At 44.9% G+C, this 14,874-nt stretch overlaps 1 protein-coding gene across 3 annotated transcripts; it reads right to left on the bottom strand.

Annotated features, from left to right (window-relative positions):
- Positions 1 to 1,143: 1,143 nt before the first annotated feature.
- LOC307037881 (phosphatidylinositol 4,5-bisphosphate 3-kinase catalytic subunit delta isoform-like) lies at positions 1,144 to 10,884 on the bottom strand. 3 transcript variants are annotated; one of them, XM_079679074.1, is made up of 4 exons: positions 9,406 to 10,884; positions 3,757 to 3,868; positions 2,816 to 2,961; positions 1,144 to 2,729 (listed from the first exon to the last, which is right to left on the bottom strand). In XM_079679074.1, exons 2-4 carry the CDS (start codon positions 3,763 to 3,765, stop codon positions 2,576 to 2,578), a joined length of 309 nt encoding a protein of 102 aa, XP_079535200.1. In that variant the 5' UTR covers positions 3,766 to 3,868; positions 9,406 to 10,884; the 3' UTR covers positions 1,144 to 2,575. The 3 variants fall into 3 exon arrangements, with proteins under 3 accessions (XP_079535200.1, XP_079535201.1, XP_079535199.1); XM_079679075.1 differs by having other exon boundaries at positions 9,542 to 10,884; XM_079679073.1 differs by lacking the exons at positions 3,757 to 3,868; positions 9,406 to 10,884 and having other exon boundaries at positions 2,816 to 3,666.
- Positions 10,885 to 14,874: the final 3,990 nt, after the last annotated feature.

Here is a 14,874-nt window from a genome sequence, read left to right as displayed (position 1 = left end):
AGATTAAAGATTCCCCTTCAGGAGCCCCATACAGGGCTCTTTCCAGGGTCTCCAAGAAGGCCCAATACTCTGAACTGCTGTTTGGTGCATAAGCACATACAGCAGTTTGAGTTTCCCCCCCCCATAACCGTAGGGAGGCCCTCTCGTCCACTTGGGTAAACTCCAACAAAGAAGCACCCAACCGGGGGCTTGTGAGTATCCCCACACCGCCCGGTGCCTCACACCATGGGCAACTCCTGAGAAGAATAGAGTCCAACCCCTATCCAGAAGTAAAGTTCCAGAGCCGATGCTGTGCGTAGAGGTGAGCCCAACCAGAAATAACTGGTAACGCTCCACCTCCCGCACAAGCTCCGGCTCCTTCCCCCCCAGAGAGGTGACGTTCCACGTCCCCAAAGCCAGCTTCTGTCGCCTGGGTCTGGTCCGTCGAGACCCTCTGCTTTCACTGCCACCTTTCTGGCAGCGCACCCGACCCCATCGCTGTTTCCCGTAGGTGGTGGGCCCGGGGGACGGAGGAGCGGAGGTGTTGCCCACGTTGCCTTTTCGGGCTGTGCCCGGCCGGGCTCCGTGGCAAGCCCAGCCACCAGACGCTCGCCGACGGGTCCTCCTTCTGGGCCTGGCTCCAGAAGGGGACCCCGGGCTTCCTCCGGGCCGGGTATCCTCACTTCTTGGTTTTTCTTTCATGAGGTCTTTGAAGGTGGGGAAGTTTGTAAGCCCTGATGAACCTGGGGGCTGTGTTGTCTGGAACCTTGTGTTCCTGGTAGGGTCTCCCATGGCAAATTGGTCTCAGGCAAGGGGCCAGACTAAGACCTCATGAAAGAAAAAACAAATATCACATGACATTTAATGCAAAAAGGAAGGTCCATCCTCTTTTTGCATGACAGTAAGATATACAGCACAAAGTATCCAGAACGCACCATGAATTGTTGATTCACACAGCAAAAGTGTATTAAGGTGTTTGACAGAACAAGTATGAAATCTCTCATGGCACCTCAGTTCAAAAAAGCAATGGAAATTACAGTGCATAACTAAATGCACAAACACGCAGGGGCACACACACACACACACACACACACACACACACACACACACACACAAATACACACACACACACACACACACACACACACACAAATACACACACACACACACACACACACACACACACACACACACACCATATGAGATTGTGCACATAGGCAAAATGTACATTTAAAAAAGGTAAAATGTGGAGGAACGTAACCACAAGTCTATTGCTAAAAGATTCCTAATCAGGTCCTTACAGCTAATGTTTTCAAAAATGTTCTCCTGAGCCTTCAACCAAACATCTTAATATCTTTGCCTAGCGCCTAAATTCATTATTTTTCAGTTCGGATGAAAGCATTAACACTGAAAACAAATGCAAACCACTAGCCTGGCTCCGTTCATAGGTAAAAACAGTCCACCTACCAGTACCTAAAACGTTTTGAATGCTTTTATTTTGTTACATTTCTACTGAACCAGGCTCGTTTCTCCCTGTTTTCAGTTTTTAAACTAAACTGAGCAAAAAGATGAAATGCTCAAGTCTGTTAGCTCCAGATTTACATTCAATAGGCTGCCACAACAGTGCAATACATTGTTTTGTCCAACTCTCAGTAACAAAGCAAATATGTTTTATTCCCACCATGTAATGTCTATTTCTTTGTAGTAGCTGTTTGGTCAGGGTCTGCTGAGTTACACATCCTGTTAACCAGGGGTGTTATCAAAATAAAGGTCCCATTTAAAGTATCTCATTTTATATAACAAACTGTAAATGTAACAATGCGTTCTGTGTACTGGCCACATACTTCACTTCAAGGGAATACTACACAACAGTACAGCAGTAAAACACAACAACTTGTTAAAAATATCCCTCATGGCTTTGTACAAACACTCCAGAGCCACCGGATTAAATAAAATAAAATACAGTCAAATATACAAGACACAATTGCGTATATTGTTGAGTATACTGACATGCCAGGAAATAACACACAGCCATTGAGGGTGGTAACGGTCAAATAAACTTGAGGTTAAACTGTCGCTTTGTTATTGAACTCCGTGACTGAATAATGTCGTCCTGCTGAGCGATGCAGTTGTTGAGATACATTTTTAGCGTCTGCTTCCTTTCAGGACAATATTTGCACATGCAGGTGGCTTTTCAAGTAGCGAATTTAACACATAAAAAAACCGTGTTTATAATTGTTGATGATTTCCTTGAGTCAAAGGCATTCCCATGGTTTTATTTTTTTGGATGCCTCCACTTAGTAGTTATTTACCACAAATTGGCCAGTCAGATGTAAAGATGTGCAGAGAGTCTTTGCATGCTATCAATAAAGTTAAATATTTGATTGTGTTTTCTTCCAGTTTATCTCCACAAGTTAAAATCCACAATTTTTGGTCATTTATCAGGTGTCCTTGGTCCATGGTTTTCAGGGTCTGTTATCTTTGGCCAGGGAGTGCATCATCCAGTTGACCTTGGTCTTCCAGCTTTCCTGCAGAGCCTCGTTGAACTTTACTTTGAAATTCTTCAGTGCCTCTTCCTCTGATTTGGAAATTATCATCAGTCATTATTGTTGTATACCTTTAGATACTGGATGTCTTTGAAGGAGGTGAGCTCTGGCAGTCCTGCGGCCTTCATCATAGCCAAGAGGTTGACGAAGAGCGACCCGTTCCGACACAGGATCTTGTAGGCCCGCTCGCAGTACTCCCTGAACCTGACAACACGATCACATAATCAAAAATTGCTTCTAAAATGTGCAAACAGAATTCTACATCAGTAAGGAATCGAACAATACTGTACCTCTCAAACTTCTCACTGTTGTTTGTCCTTCCTTGTTGGATCACATGGACAAAGTCATAGGTCAAGATGAACGGCACACGCTCCCTGTTGATCCCCAGTTTCCGCTTGAAGTTGCCCAGGAAATGCCCAAAGTCAATGTGAAACAGCTGAGGAACAAAGGTGAACATTTGTTCTGGATCACTGACCACAGGCACATTTGTTAAAGACTCACAAAATGCCGAGTGACCTATAGTATTTCAATGAAAGGTGACCTCATCTGACAAAAAACGTACTGAGTATTGTTAAGATCGCTAGAAAATTTTTAAAACTCTTATATTAACCCTTGTCTTTAATAAATGTGTATTTTTTAAAGAATCAACAGTTCACCCCAAAATATTGTTTTCCTCTGACCAGTATTGCTATTTATTAGTCTAGAATGTTAAGCTGTGATAAGCCGTGGGTTGGAGATATTGTCTGTCTGCCATTTCTCAAATATAATGTAAGTACAATAGATGGCGCTGGGCTTGTTGTGTCCAAAGCGACAGAAAAATAAACATGGTGACACAGAAACTCAAGATAATCCAAATACTTTGTTGTGAGAAGTTCAATGTAGGAATTTACCTACCAAACTACACTCCCCAACTAGTAAGCACACATCTTGGTAAATTACACCAAAGAAATACAGATTGTTGGATATCAAGCACTACTTGTGAGAGTAAAAATATATATTTTTGATTTAGGGTGAAATGTTCCTTTGAGCAGTGACATCTACTATCCCATTATGTTGGCCAATTGTATTAAGTGTTACATATACAGTATGAAACAGAGCACGAGTGCAGACAGGTAGCCACGATGGTTGCCACACATCTCACACTTTATGTTTAATCGCCCCCTTGTGGTAGAGTTTAGTGCTGTAATGTGATGAAAGATATCACAGAGGTAAACCCCATCTGTCCAGTTACCCTGATCATGATATTGTCGTTGTGACGATCTCCAATGCCCAGGACGTAAGTAGCTACACAGTAGCCAGCACAGGACAGTGTGAACTCTTCTATTGCATGTCCCAGTTTGTCCCTGGTGAGAAAAAAGATCAGAGAAATAAGTAGCATAGAAAGAGTCGGATTTATTCTCACATACAGGGCCGCCCCTCCCTACAGACAGATCATCACATCTTGGGGAGGGTGGTTCATTTTGCGGAGGGCGCCTCATCTGAAGCGCAAAAGTGGCGCACCTAGAGTGTCAGCGCGCCACAGTTTTGCCGCTGCGAGGCTCCCCCCCCCGGTTAACGTTGACGCTCGCGACACAGAGGGCCTCATCATATAACTTTGCGTGGGGCCTGCTGTTGTGTTCTTTAATTAAAGGTAAGACAAAAAACTTCTAAGTTGAACTATTTATTATAAGAGAGCAAAATATATATATTCACTTGGCAGTCACGTCACGTCATAGAAATCACAGGCATCAAAGCTGTTATCTGTAACCACCATTTCAGTAAATAGCCTCGAACCGCCCTTGGGTCAATAGTGGCGAAGTCACGCCCATCTACTTCCGGTCCATGGGACCTTATTTCGGAAAAATTATGCATTGAAGTCAATGAAGAGAGAAAACGTATCTTTCGATCCCGTTTGAATTGTGCCATTAATTACACATATGATGTTTGTCAATCTTAAAAAATCATTTCCATGTCAAAAAAGTCACAGTTTGTCGTAAAACTGTTGAAATATAAGACTATGAAAAATATGCAACTAGAAAGACTACAAATCCCAGAGTCGCGTAAGTGATGTCATAACTGTTTTCCTCCACTTATGCGGCTTTCACACCAGCGCTTTTCCCTTTCTAGCTCCGAGCTAGAGCTTTTCTGGTTCAGCTCCGGTTTCCCTTTTCTGCTCCCGCTCTGTTCACACCGCCCAGAGCCCGACTGGTTTGGTGCAGCCGCTGCTGCGTCATGACGTCACCGTTTACATCGCTAATTTGCTCCCCAACGGCGCTCACAACAACAACAACGGGGGACTGCGTCGGGTCGATGATCGTGTTGCTTTTAATCACACGAAGTCAGATTAAATAAAATAACGACTTCTCCAAGTTTATATTTTTCTCCAGAGTGCCGTGGTTCATTGCTTATTAATGTGTTTCAGCGGCATTTACCGACCGCTGCAGTGCTGGCTGCTCTTCCACGGGAGTTTATTCTCCCGTTAGCTCCGGGTTAGCTCATACTTTAGAGCGGCCTCTCTAAAGTATTCACTGTCTGACTGTCACACAAGCAGCTGATAAATATCCCCAATTCCCCTTAAGTATGTGTGTCAGTCTGAATTGACGCTGTTTGGCATCACAACGCTATTATTAAAGTGTCTCTGGTATAAAATGGGTGATGTTAGCATAGCAACCGAAGGTAAACTGACTACTTGCTATTGCTATCCTATTGTGGCAAAAGCCGTTTTCTACAGGCACTTACCGGCGTATTTTTCATTATGATTCTACTTGTGATAGTCGGACACGACAACCTGTGCAGCCCATGTATTGATTCCATCCGATAGATAGCTGCTATAATACAAAAGAAAACGTCTGCCTGATCTCCATATTGATCAATAACAGGGAACGGATGGTCAAAGCAGTGGCGTAGCCAGGAATTATTGTGTGGGTGGGCCTGGAGAAATCTAGGTGGGCCAGGGGGAGACATATTAAGCGTGGGGTCTGAGCTGAAACTTCATTAATGATTTTAATGATTTTTTTAATGCACCAATAGAACATAAGCATAAATTAGCAGTGAAAATAAAAACATAGGCACGGCTACCTCAGAATGTGTGTTAAACTGACAGGGATCGGTATCTGTTGACAGAGTCACATGTATAGCAATAAACTGGTCATGACGACGAGGTCTTCTTTAGCCTTAACTGGCATGGTTTATTTTCATATGTGCATTGCACCACTTGACCTGCTCTCCATGAGAGCTAGAGATAGAGAGATAGAAGGGGAGGGAACAATCCCTTATATCTGATACCTGACGTCAGCTACGATAGCTGCTCCTCCTTATGCCTATAGCGCCCTCTTACTGTGGAACAGTTATAGTGCAGTTACATGCAGACATATTAATACTTACACTCAACACTCCCACTTATGAATGATGTGTATACTGTACAACTTTTCCAAGAAAAATAACAGTTCAAAACATCAAAAGAACATGGCAGTCAATATTACATAGTAGTCAATATTTTACACATCGAACATGACCCCTGCACATTTTTTCAATTTCAGTTTGGAGACAGGCTTGGTCATAGCATCTGCAACCATGTCATCTGTAGGACAGTAAACCAGTGTCATCTTTCCTTCTTTGATGACAGATCTAATGAACTGATATTTTATATCCACATGTTTACACCTCTGTCGGCACACAGGGTTTCTGGCAAGTGCAATGGTTCCCTGGTTGTCTTCATAAACAACATTTTTCTTATATACATAGGTATCCATTCCTTCGAGCAGTTGTTCCAGATAAATACATTCCTGTATTGTCAAGGCTAGAGCCATATATTTGGCTTCACAAGTTGATAGTGCCACTGTGGGCTGTTTCTTTGTTTCCCATGAAACCAGTGGGCTGTCTGTACCCATACTCACACAATACCCTGTGGTACTTCTCCTGTCTGTGGCGTCTGCCGCCCAATCTGCGTCACTATAGGCTTGAAGCCCTAAGCCCTCGCTGCTCTTTCTGTAACAAAACTGTTTATCTGCTGTACCTTTAAGATAACGGAAAACATGTTTTGCTGTAATCCAGTGCTCTTCTGTGGGATCAGCAAAATGCTGTGATAACTTACTCACTAAACATAGGTCAGGGCGAGTACATGTTGTCAAATAAATGAGGCTGCCTACAGCTTCTCTATACATTTTTACATCCGTAAATTTTTGTGCATCCTCATTGTAGTCTAGCTTTTTTTTAGCACATGGTGTTTCCCTAGTTCTACACTCCTGCATGTCAAAACGATTCAGGATCTTTTCCACATATCTCTTCTGGGATATTTTTACACAACTGGCAGACTGTTCGAAGTCCATGCCTAGAAAATGTTTTAACCTACCCAGGTCCTTCATCTTGAATCTGGTGGAGAGCATATCTTTCACCTGCTCTAGGTTTCTAGTAGGCTTGGGCGGTATGACGGTATTACGGTATCAATACCGTGACGTCACAGACTGTGCGCCAAATCACAGATCGTTTCATTCTATTACACTGACACAGAGTTTTGACAGGGACGACATTGGTTGTAATGCACAGCACGCGCCAGCAGAGGGCAGGGGAGGGCAGTCCGTCTTTCCCGCTCTCAGAGCTCAGCACAGAGCTGAGCTGAGCAAGATGGCGGCAGCATTTGCCGGCCCCGAATTCGGAGAACTAGTAAAAAAGAAAAATGCCTCTGCGCCTGTTTGGGACTATTTTGGGTTTACTCCCAATGACTTCGCCAGTGACTTCATCCAGCACAACGAGAGACAGAGGCACTTCTTTGGGAATGTTTAAGACGGGGTGAGTGAGTATTGACATTTTTTAATCCTATGCAACTGGTTGATGGTTTTGTAGTCGAGGTCGGACGGTTTGAAAAACGAAAGCATTTACGTGCTAAACATTCACGCGAGTAATCCAATGAATCAAATGGAAATGAGGTTAACAAATGAACGGAATAATATTTCCAAACTAGTTAGTGAATATAGCAGACTTTATTCAATAAGTCAAGTATTTACTCCCGGAAAATCTTTATGTATGATGATATATTGTTAACTTAGCTCACAATGGAAACAACGTCGGACATCTACAAACACGTCCTGTATCCGATCTCGAAATGTGCCATTTGCACAATGTGTCATGTATGCAGCCCTTGTTTTGCACTTGCGCGCACGTCGCGGCACTTTGCGAGCGTCTACCGGCTCGGGCTGCATTTTACACCGAACATATAATATACCGTTCGAAACATCTATTTGCCGCCGTTCGAACGCCACCTCACTCAAGTCGACCCAAGTCATACCTTCATATACCGTATACCACGGTATGATGTCAGCAAGGTGTGACGGTATGAAAAAAATGATACCGCCCAAGCCTAGTTTCCGGTGTTGTCTGCTGCGATGATCAAATCATCCACCCAAATCACAATTATCACTTTCCCTGACTCTTTTGACTCCTTTGTGTAGACACAGGGGTCTACTGGGTTCTGTATGAAGTGGTCTTCAATTAGACATGTATGAAGGATCTCGTTCCGATTTCGCCCAGACTGTTTCAGGCCGTAAATTGATTTTTCTAGCTTGCACACTAGCTTCTCTCCTTTCTTCTCGTAACCTTCAGGTTGTTCCATATATATGTCCCTATCAATGGGTGCGTGCAGGTAGGCTGTCTTCACATCCATCTGGTGTAAAATCAATTTGTCTTCGGCTGCCTTCTGCATAACTACCCATACACTGGTCAGATTAGCTGTAGGGGAGAATGTCTCACCGTAGTCTATTCCTTCCCTCTGACTGTAGCCTTTAGCTACAAACCTGGCCTTGTACCTGTCGTGCCCTTCAATACCCTCCTTGATTGAGTACACCCACTTGCCTCCCACTGTCTGTCTACCCTCGGGTAATTTTGTTAGAGTAAAAGTATGATTGTCCTCCAGGGACCTCATCTCCTCATCCATCGCTCTCTCCCATTTTCCTGATTCAGGGGATATCATGGCCTCTTTAAAGGTCTGAGGTACACCACTCACTACTCTGTAGCAGTAATCTATGCTGGTAAATGTACTGTCATCCTCGTCACTTTCTCTCTGGGCATAGTCTTTCAGCTACTTTGGGGGTTTATGTTCCCGGGGGGGATATCTCCCACTGCATGAGGCACGTGACGTCACCCTAGTGTGCTTCTCGCCATCATCCTCCGGTGTCTGTTGACTGTCTGTCTGCATGTCTGTGCTCAGTACACTAGGCTGTGTCGTCTCTCTTTTCTCACACCCTTCTCTGGAGTCCAGCTCTGGCTCCTGTGTCTGTGTCTCGTTCTCACATGTTGTCTTTTTGACAAACTTTACTAACCTGTGCTTTTGCACTTTCCCCTTACCGGGATAATAGACTAGAAAAGCGGGGCTGCCATTGTCATGCCCTACAAAAAGTCCTTTCTCACACCTGGACTCGAGTTTTCCTCTGTCCTGTTGGTAAGCATAACACACTGACCCAAACTTGTGCATCCTGGCTAGATCACACCTTTTTCCTGTCAGTGCTGTATATGGGGTGGTGCCCGTGTGCTTGTTAAAACACAGATTTCTGGTGTAAGCTGCTTCTTGGACCGCATAATGCCATAGACTCTTAGGTAAGTTACCGTCTATTAGCTTACACCTAGCCACTTCGAAAAGAGTGCGCCCTTCCCTCTCAGCTATCCCGTTCTGGTGCAGGGAGTAAGGACAGGACATTTCGTGTCTGATCTTGTTCCTTCTCAGCAGTGACTGAAACTCTCTATTTTTAAACTCTGTTCTCACAATGACCCATGATCTCATGCCATGTCTGCATATCATGACTGACATTACACACATCATTTTCATTACATTCTGTTTGTAGATAATACATTCTCTTGTACACCTCAATGTTAAATCTCGTACCGTCAGGCTCCACAAGAACATTGTTACCTTCATTGAAGAACACCTTGGCACCATTTGCAGTAGCAGATTTTACAGAAAATAGTTCTTGGGGGAACAAGGGTATGTAGAGGGCGTTCTTCAACGTCACTGTACACCGGCGCCCCTCACTGTCTATGAGGCATACCTGTGCGTCTCCTCTCCCGTGCGCCAACCCGAAAGTGCGCTTCCCGTCTGCCAGCTCCATGCTGTCTCTCCGGCTCGAAGGTGCTGTCAAAGTTCTTGAATCGGTTCCTGTCGTTGATAATGTGGGACGACGCACCTGTGTCCACGATCACTCGCTTCCTTTGGGCCTGCTGCTGCTGCGCTGACCAGCTGGCGTATGCTGTCTGCGACCCGAAGGTGAAGTCCTCTCTTCCCGCTGCTCTCCGGGCGTCGTCTCGACTCGCCTCACGTCCACCACAGCCACCATCTTGCACGCGCGCGTACCGCGCTCTGTTTGCGCTTCTTTCTACACACTCTGTCTGCGTGTCCCGAAGTTTTACAGACACTACACCAAACAGTTTTTGTGCAATTATCTTTTCGGTGACCCTTTTCTCCACATCGCCAACACGCCATCTCCGTCGGGGGTCCGGTCTTTTTCTTTGGCGCTGCCCAGGCCTTCATTACCCTTTCTCCCGCCTCCTCGGCGACCGGGTCTGAGTCTTCTGAGGCCTCGTAGTTCCGCAACTTGGCCTTGAAATCCCCCAGCGACATGTCAACTGAACCGTGCGTCACCAACAGTGTGAACGGTTTATACATCTCCGGTAGTCCCCTCATAACCATCGCCACCATTAATCCATCGCTCGGTGCTTCTCCTGCACTTTTGAGCGCCGTGATGATCTGCTCCGCCCTGATGACGTATTCAGTCACCGTCTCTGTGTTAGCTTTCTTCAGCGCGGTCTATGTTATATACAGGGATACAATCCGGGGCCTACCTCTGCCGATGTAGTGTTCTCTTAACACTTTTAGACTCTCTCTGCCTTTGTCCTTTGTGCCCCGGAATATCAGCCCCAAGCTCGTGTTGTCTAGGAGTGGTGCTAGCTCGCAGTATGCGTCGGCATTCAGCTTAGTATCCAGGGCTCGCGCGGCCTCCGTTATTTCTCCCGTGAGGCCCGTCAAAGTTGTCTTTTTCGGCCCCACTCCGTGCATACAGCACAACATCCGCTCTTCCCAGAGCTCGTATTCTTCTGCCCTTCCGTCAAACGTGGGCCACTTGCTTCTGCCTCTGGTCGCTATCTTTTGATTGTAGCTTAGCTTAGCTGCCCGTTAGCTTAGCTTTAGCGTCCCGCGGTTTTCCCGCCGCTAAACTAGCCTAAACTTTTCAGCTAACTAGCTATCGTTATTTCGCTCTTCCGTGATCTGGGCCCATAACCTGTTGACAGAGTCACATGTATAGCAATAAACTGGTCATGACGACGAGGTCTTCTTTAGCCTTAACTGGCGTGGTTTATTTTCATATGTGCATTGCACCACTTGACCTGCTCTCCATGAGAGCGAGAGAGATAGAAGGGGAGGGAACAATCCCTTATATCTGATACCTGACGTCAGCTACAATAGCTGCACCTCCTTATGCCTATAGCGCCCTCTTACTGTGGAACAGTTATAGTGCAGTTACATGCAGACATATTAATACTTACACTTAACAATATCGTTAAGGTTTTAACTTTTATCGATAGCGCTTATCGATCCGGTCCTTTTAACGGTAATTTTATCGGTTCTTTTGGAGAAAAAAATAAGGTAAACTTACTAAACAAATTGTGAACAAAACTAACATTGCTTTTTATTTAAATGAAATACATAATATTTCACATCAAAAGAAACAACAATGTTTTAACAAATCGTATTAAATAATCTGATGACAGAACTGTAAACAGAATAGCTGAAACTTTAACAAAATAAATAACTCAGTTACCTCTAATCATTAACCCATGTTTGTATAATGTAGTTAACTCTGTGTGTTGCTGCTCGCATACATAAAATCTGACGTGGAAACGTTACTCGTGGATGGGGCTACAGAGCTGCTAGAAAGACAGTCAAACCCGGTGAATTCCTCCGTCTGAATGTGGTGCACTTTTGCAAGATGTTTTGACAAATTGCTTGTGTTACCGCCCTTACATGTTAAACTCTTATTGCACTTTTGGTAACGAGCATTGTCCACATCGACACGGCTATAGTTTAACCACACCTCGGAGCGCGTTCTCTCCGCCATCTCCTCCGTGTGTGTGTGTGTGTGTGTGTGTGTGTGAGTGTGTGTGTGCGTGTATGTGTGTGTGTGTGTGTGTGTGTGTGTGTGTGTGCGTGTGTGTGTGTGTGTGTGTGTGTGTGGGTTGCATGCATGTAGCAGAGCGTGTGTGTAAACTGCCCCGCCCCCTCGCACACAGACGGGGGAGAGAGATCTCTCGTCTGGAAAGATCTAAAAGAAGCATGTTGCTGTCTTTTTGCATATTAGGAACGGAGTTGGCGACACTACAACTGCAATTTAATGTTTGTATAGCAATAATACATATGACATATATATATAATATATATATATATCGGCGGCCACAGGTTATTTATCCTTGACAGTCGCACATGGGCACACACTGAGTGTTTTCATATTCAGCAAATGTGTACACGCTAAACGGCAGACTTCAAGAAGAAATAATACTTTCATTCACTCACGGCAAAAGTTACTTTACTTACTATAAAAACTCACGGTAAAAAAATGCACTCCCTGTTCAATTGTCATGAAGATGGAATCTAACTATATCCAGAATAAGTTTTATTGGATCCAGGCTAGAAACATGTTTATTTCTGCTGTAAAGTTGGGCATTTTAACATGGGGTCTATGGGAATTGCTCCTTTCTGCATCCATCCCCTGTCGGCCACTAGATGAACTGCAGTTTGTGGCACTTCCTTCTGGGCTTCCCGGCTCTGCGCTATGAAGCGCTGATTGGCTGTGGGTGGGCCAGACATGCATGTGGGTGGGCCCAGGCCCACCCGGGCCCACCCACAGCTACGCCACTGGGTCAAAGTAAGGTACAAATAAACGGAATCACACGAAGCCTGGTTAGTGTTGCCTGACTTTATAAAGTGTTTTTCTTTTTATAAATGTGTGGTTGCCTTCTAGTCACTTTGCTCAGCACTACTGCTTGTAAGCAGGCATGACGAGACTCTTCAGTTGACCCATGTTCAGGGGAGGTGGGTTTAGTTTCCTGCACGCCTCAACGTAAGCGACGCCGCCTCTTAGCTCCGAAGCTCTTGCCTCTAGACCGACAATTTTTTGGAGCTGGAAGTGAACCGGATTCCGGAGCTAAGAGGCGGCGCCGCTGCGGTGTGAACAGGAAAAAACGGTACTTTTCAGACTCCGAGCCGGAACTGAAAACGCGTTGGTGTGAAAGGGGCATAAGAGATAGCCAAGATCAGCGCCATATAGATAAGATAAGACAACTTTAACAAGATGCCTGTTTGCTTAGTACCAGGTTGTTATCATACCAGCAATGGGTCTTGCTCGTTCTTTCGTTTCCCGTCTGATGAAAGGACCAGGAGTGGCTGGATCAAGTTAGCTACCTAGCTAGTAGCTAGCACGTTAGTTAGCATTACAGCCGTGTCATTTTTATTAGCCTTAACATGAAGTAACATTAAGTAACCCAACATGTTAAACCAGGGGTCGGCAACCCCTGGCACGCGTGCCAGCATTGGCTTAAAGGGATAGCGATCTCATCTCACTCTGCATGACCCTAATATCATAACATGTGTGCTCTGGAGAATCACAGAACGGACGATCGTCCTTATTATGCCGTTTAAACCAATTATTTAAATGTGTTTGTTAAATTCGGCATCATGTAATTTGCGCTGACAAGTCCACACACTGCTTCCCCGAGCGTCAATTTCCTCAACCCTCCCTCCCCGTTGATAATTCTCGATCGTTGGCACGCTGATAACAATTTTTTTTTTAAATGGCACTTCATATCAAAAAGGTTGCCGACCCCTGTGTTAAACAATAAGAGTAGTAGTCATATTTCGTGAACCCTTTGAAGAGTACTGTCACACCGGTGTGATCATTCTATAATACACAATTTAAGCCCGGGGGAGAAATGCTAACGCTACATTAGCATCTGCGATCTTTTCTACTTCACGCTATCTGCACAAATGGTTGACATTATTACATTAAACATTAAAAAGACCAGGCAGTTCAGAGAGAATCAAAGGAAGGCAGGCAGCTTTGCATGACATTCTTCTGGACGTGTTTCATTGTGGTGATAGTGAGGGTAGTCAATCCTTTTGTTGACAAGACTGTAGTGACGGCCATCTTGGTGACGTGTGTTGTTCTGCTAACAAATGTGTTACTTCACAGTTTTACGACACATTTTTTTTTTTTTTACTTGCAAATTTATCTTTTAAATTGACAAACATCATATGTGTAATTCGTGGCACAATTCAAATGGGATCGAAAGATAATCTTGCTCTCTCCATTGACTTCAATACATCATTTTTCCGAAATAAGGTCCCATGGAGGTCCACCGGAAGGGGAGGGACTTCGCATCTCTATACATTTTATTATAGGGCTTTGCCCATACATTTATGATTGGTTGAGACCATAGACTGAGACTAGTTGGGGAGGGCCGTGGTTTAGACGTTGGCTCTCTCGTTGGTGCACAGACTTAGACAATAGTCTCTCTTGGCAACACGATCTTCCAATCAGCATTCGGCTGGCCTGTGAAGGTTCCTCCCTACTCTGTCGCTATTCTAGTAAAACAAGTGGAATCCTTCATTACTGATTCCCCAGCTACGCGTGGGAGCGAAGCTCACCCATATCTCAAGGCCGGAGCGACGTTCTGTTCTGACTAACTCATTGTCTTCCTACAGTGTGCACCTGACCTTGCTACATTAATATTGCAAGCTAAAACTTTCTTCTGTAACTTTTCCCTTTCAGATTGCTTGATTTGACTTGTCCGTTTTATAAACATGGTTTTACACTAATGCTGTGTTCCCATCGGACGCGATGCGATGTTTGGGGGCGGCGCAATTACATGTAAAGTCAATGCAGAGACGAGGACAGACGCGAATTTGCTCCGACGGCGAGCATGAAGCGGTGGACGCGGCGCAAATCACGCGATTGAGGCGATTGAACGGTGCCGCTTCAAACGCGAGAGTTAAATTTTTTCAACTCGAGCGTCAAATTCACCGGAAGCCAATCAGCAATGGGATTCCCTCTGACGTGCTGCTGTTGATCAGTTGTAAAGATAGAAGAGATGATCGTTGTGGCTGTCAACGGTATGTTTGTTTTGAATGACGCGATAAAACAAACGGCAAGCCGGGGTGAAACTTGAGCGATTGGAATGCGAAGCGAATATTCGCACCGCGTCCGGTGTGAACGCAGCATTAGACTAGAGCGATTAGAGCGAAGCGAATATTCGCTTCGCTCTAAACGCTCGAGTTTCACCGCGGCTTGCAGTTTGTTTTATTGCGTTATTCAAAACAGACGCGCCGTGCCGT

This window comes from Notothenia rossii (genome assembly GCF_949606895.1).
Source record: "Notothenia rossii genome assembly, chromosome: 4".
Classification (NCBI taxonomy): Eukaryota; Metazoa; Chordata; class Actinopteri; order Perciformes; family Nototheniidae; genus Notothenia; species Notothenia rossii.
This window is presented reverse-complemented; position numbering and strand designations above follow the sequence as displayed.

Bases quoted from the DNA above. Each gene is read 5' to 3' on its own strand.
- LOC307037881 (XM_079679073.1), bottom strand. From the start codon at position 2,982: ATGTTCACCTTTGTTCCTCAGCTGTTTCACATTGACTTTGGGCATTTC. The intron at 2,730-2,815 runs GTACAGTATTGT...TCGTGTTGTCAG, and splicing joins AACAGTGAGAAGTTTGAGAG to GTTCAGGGAGTACTGCGAGC.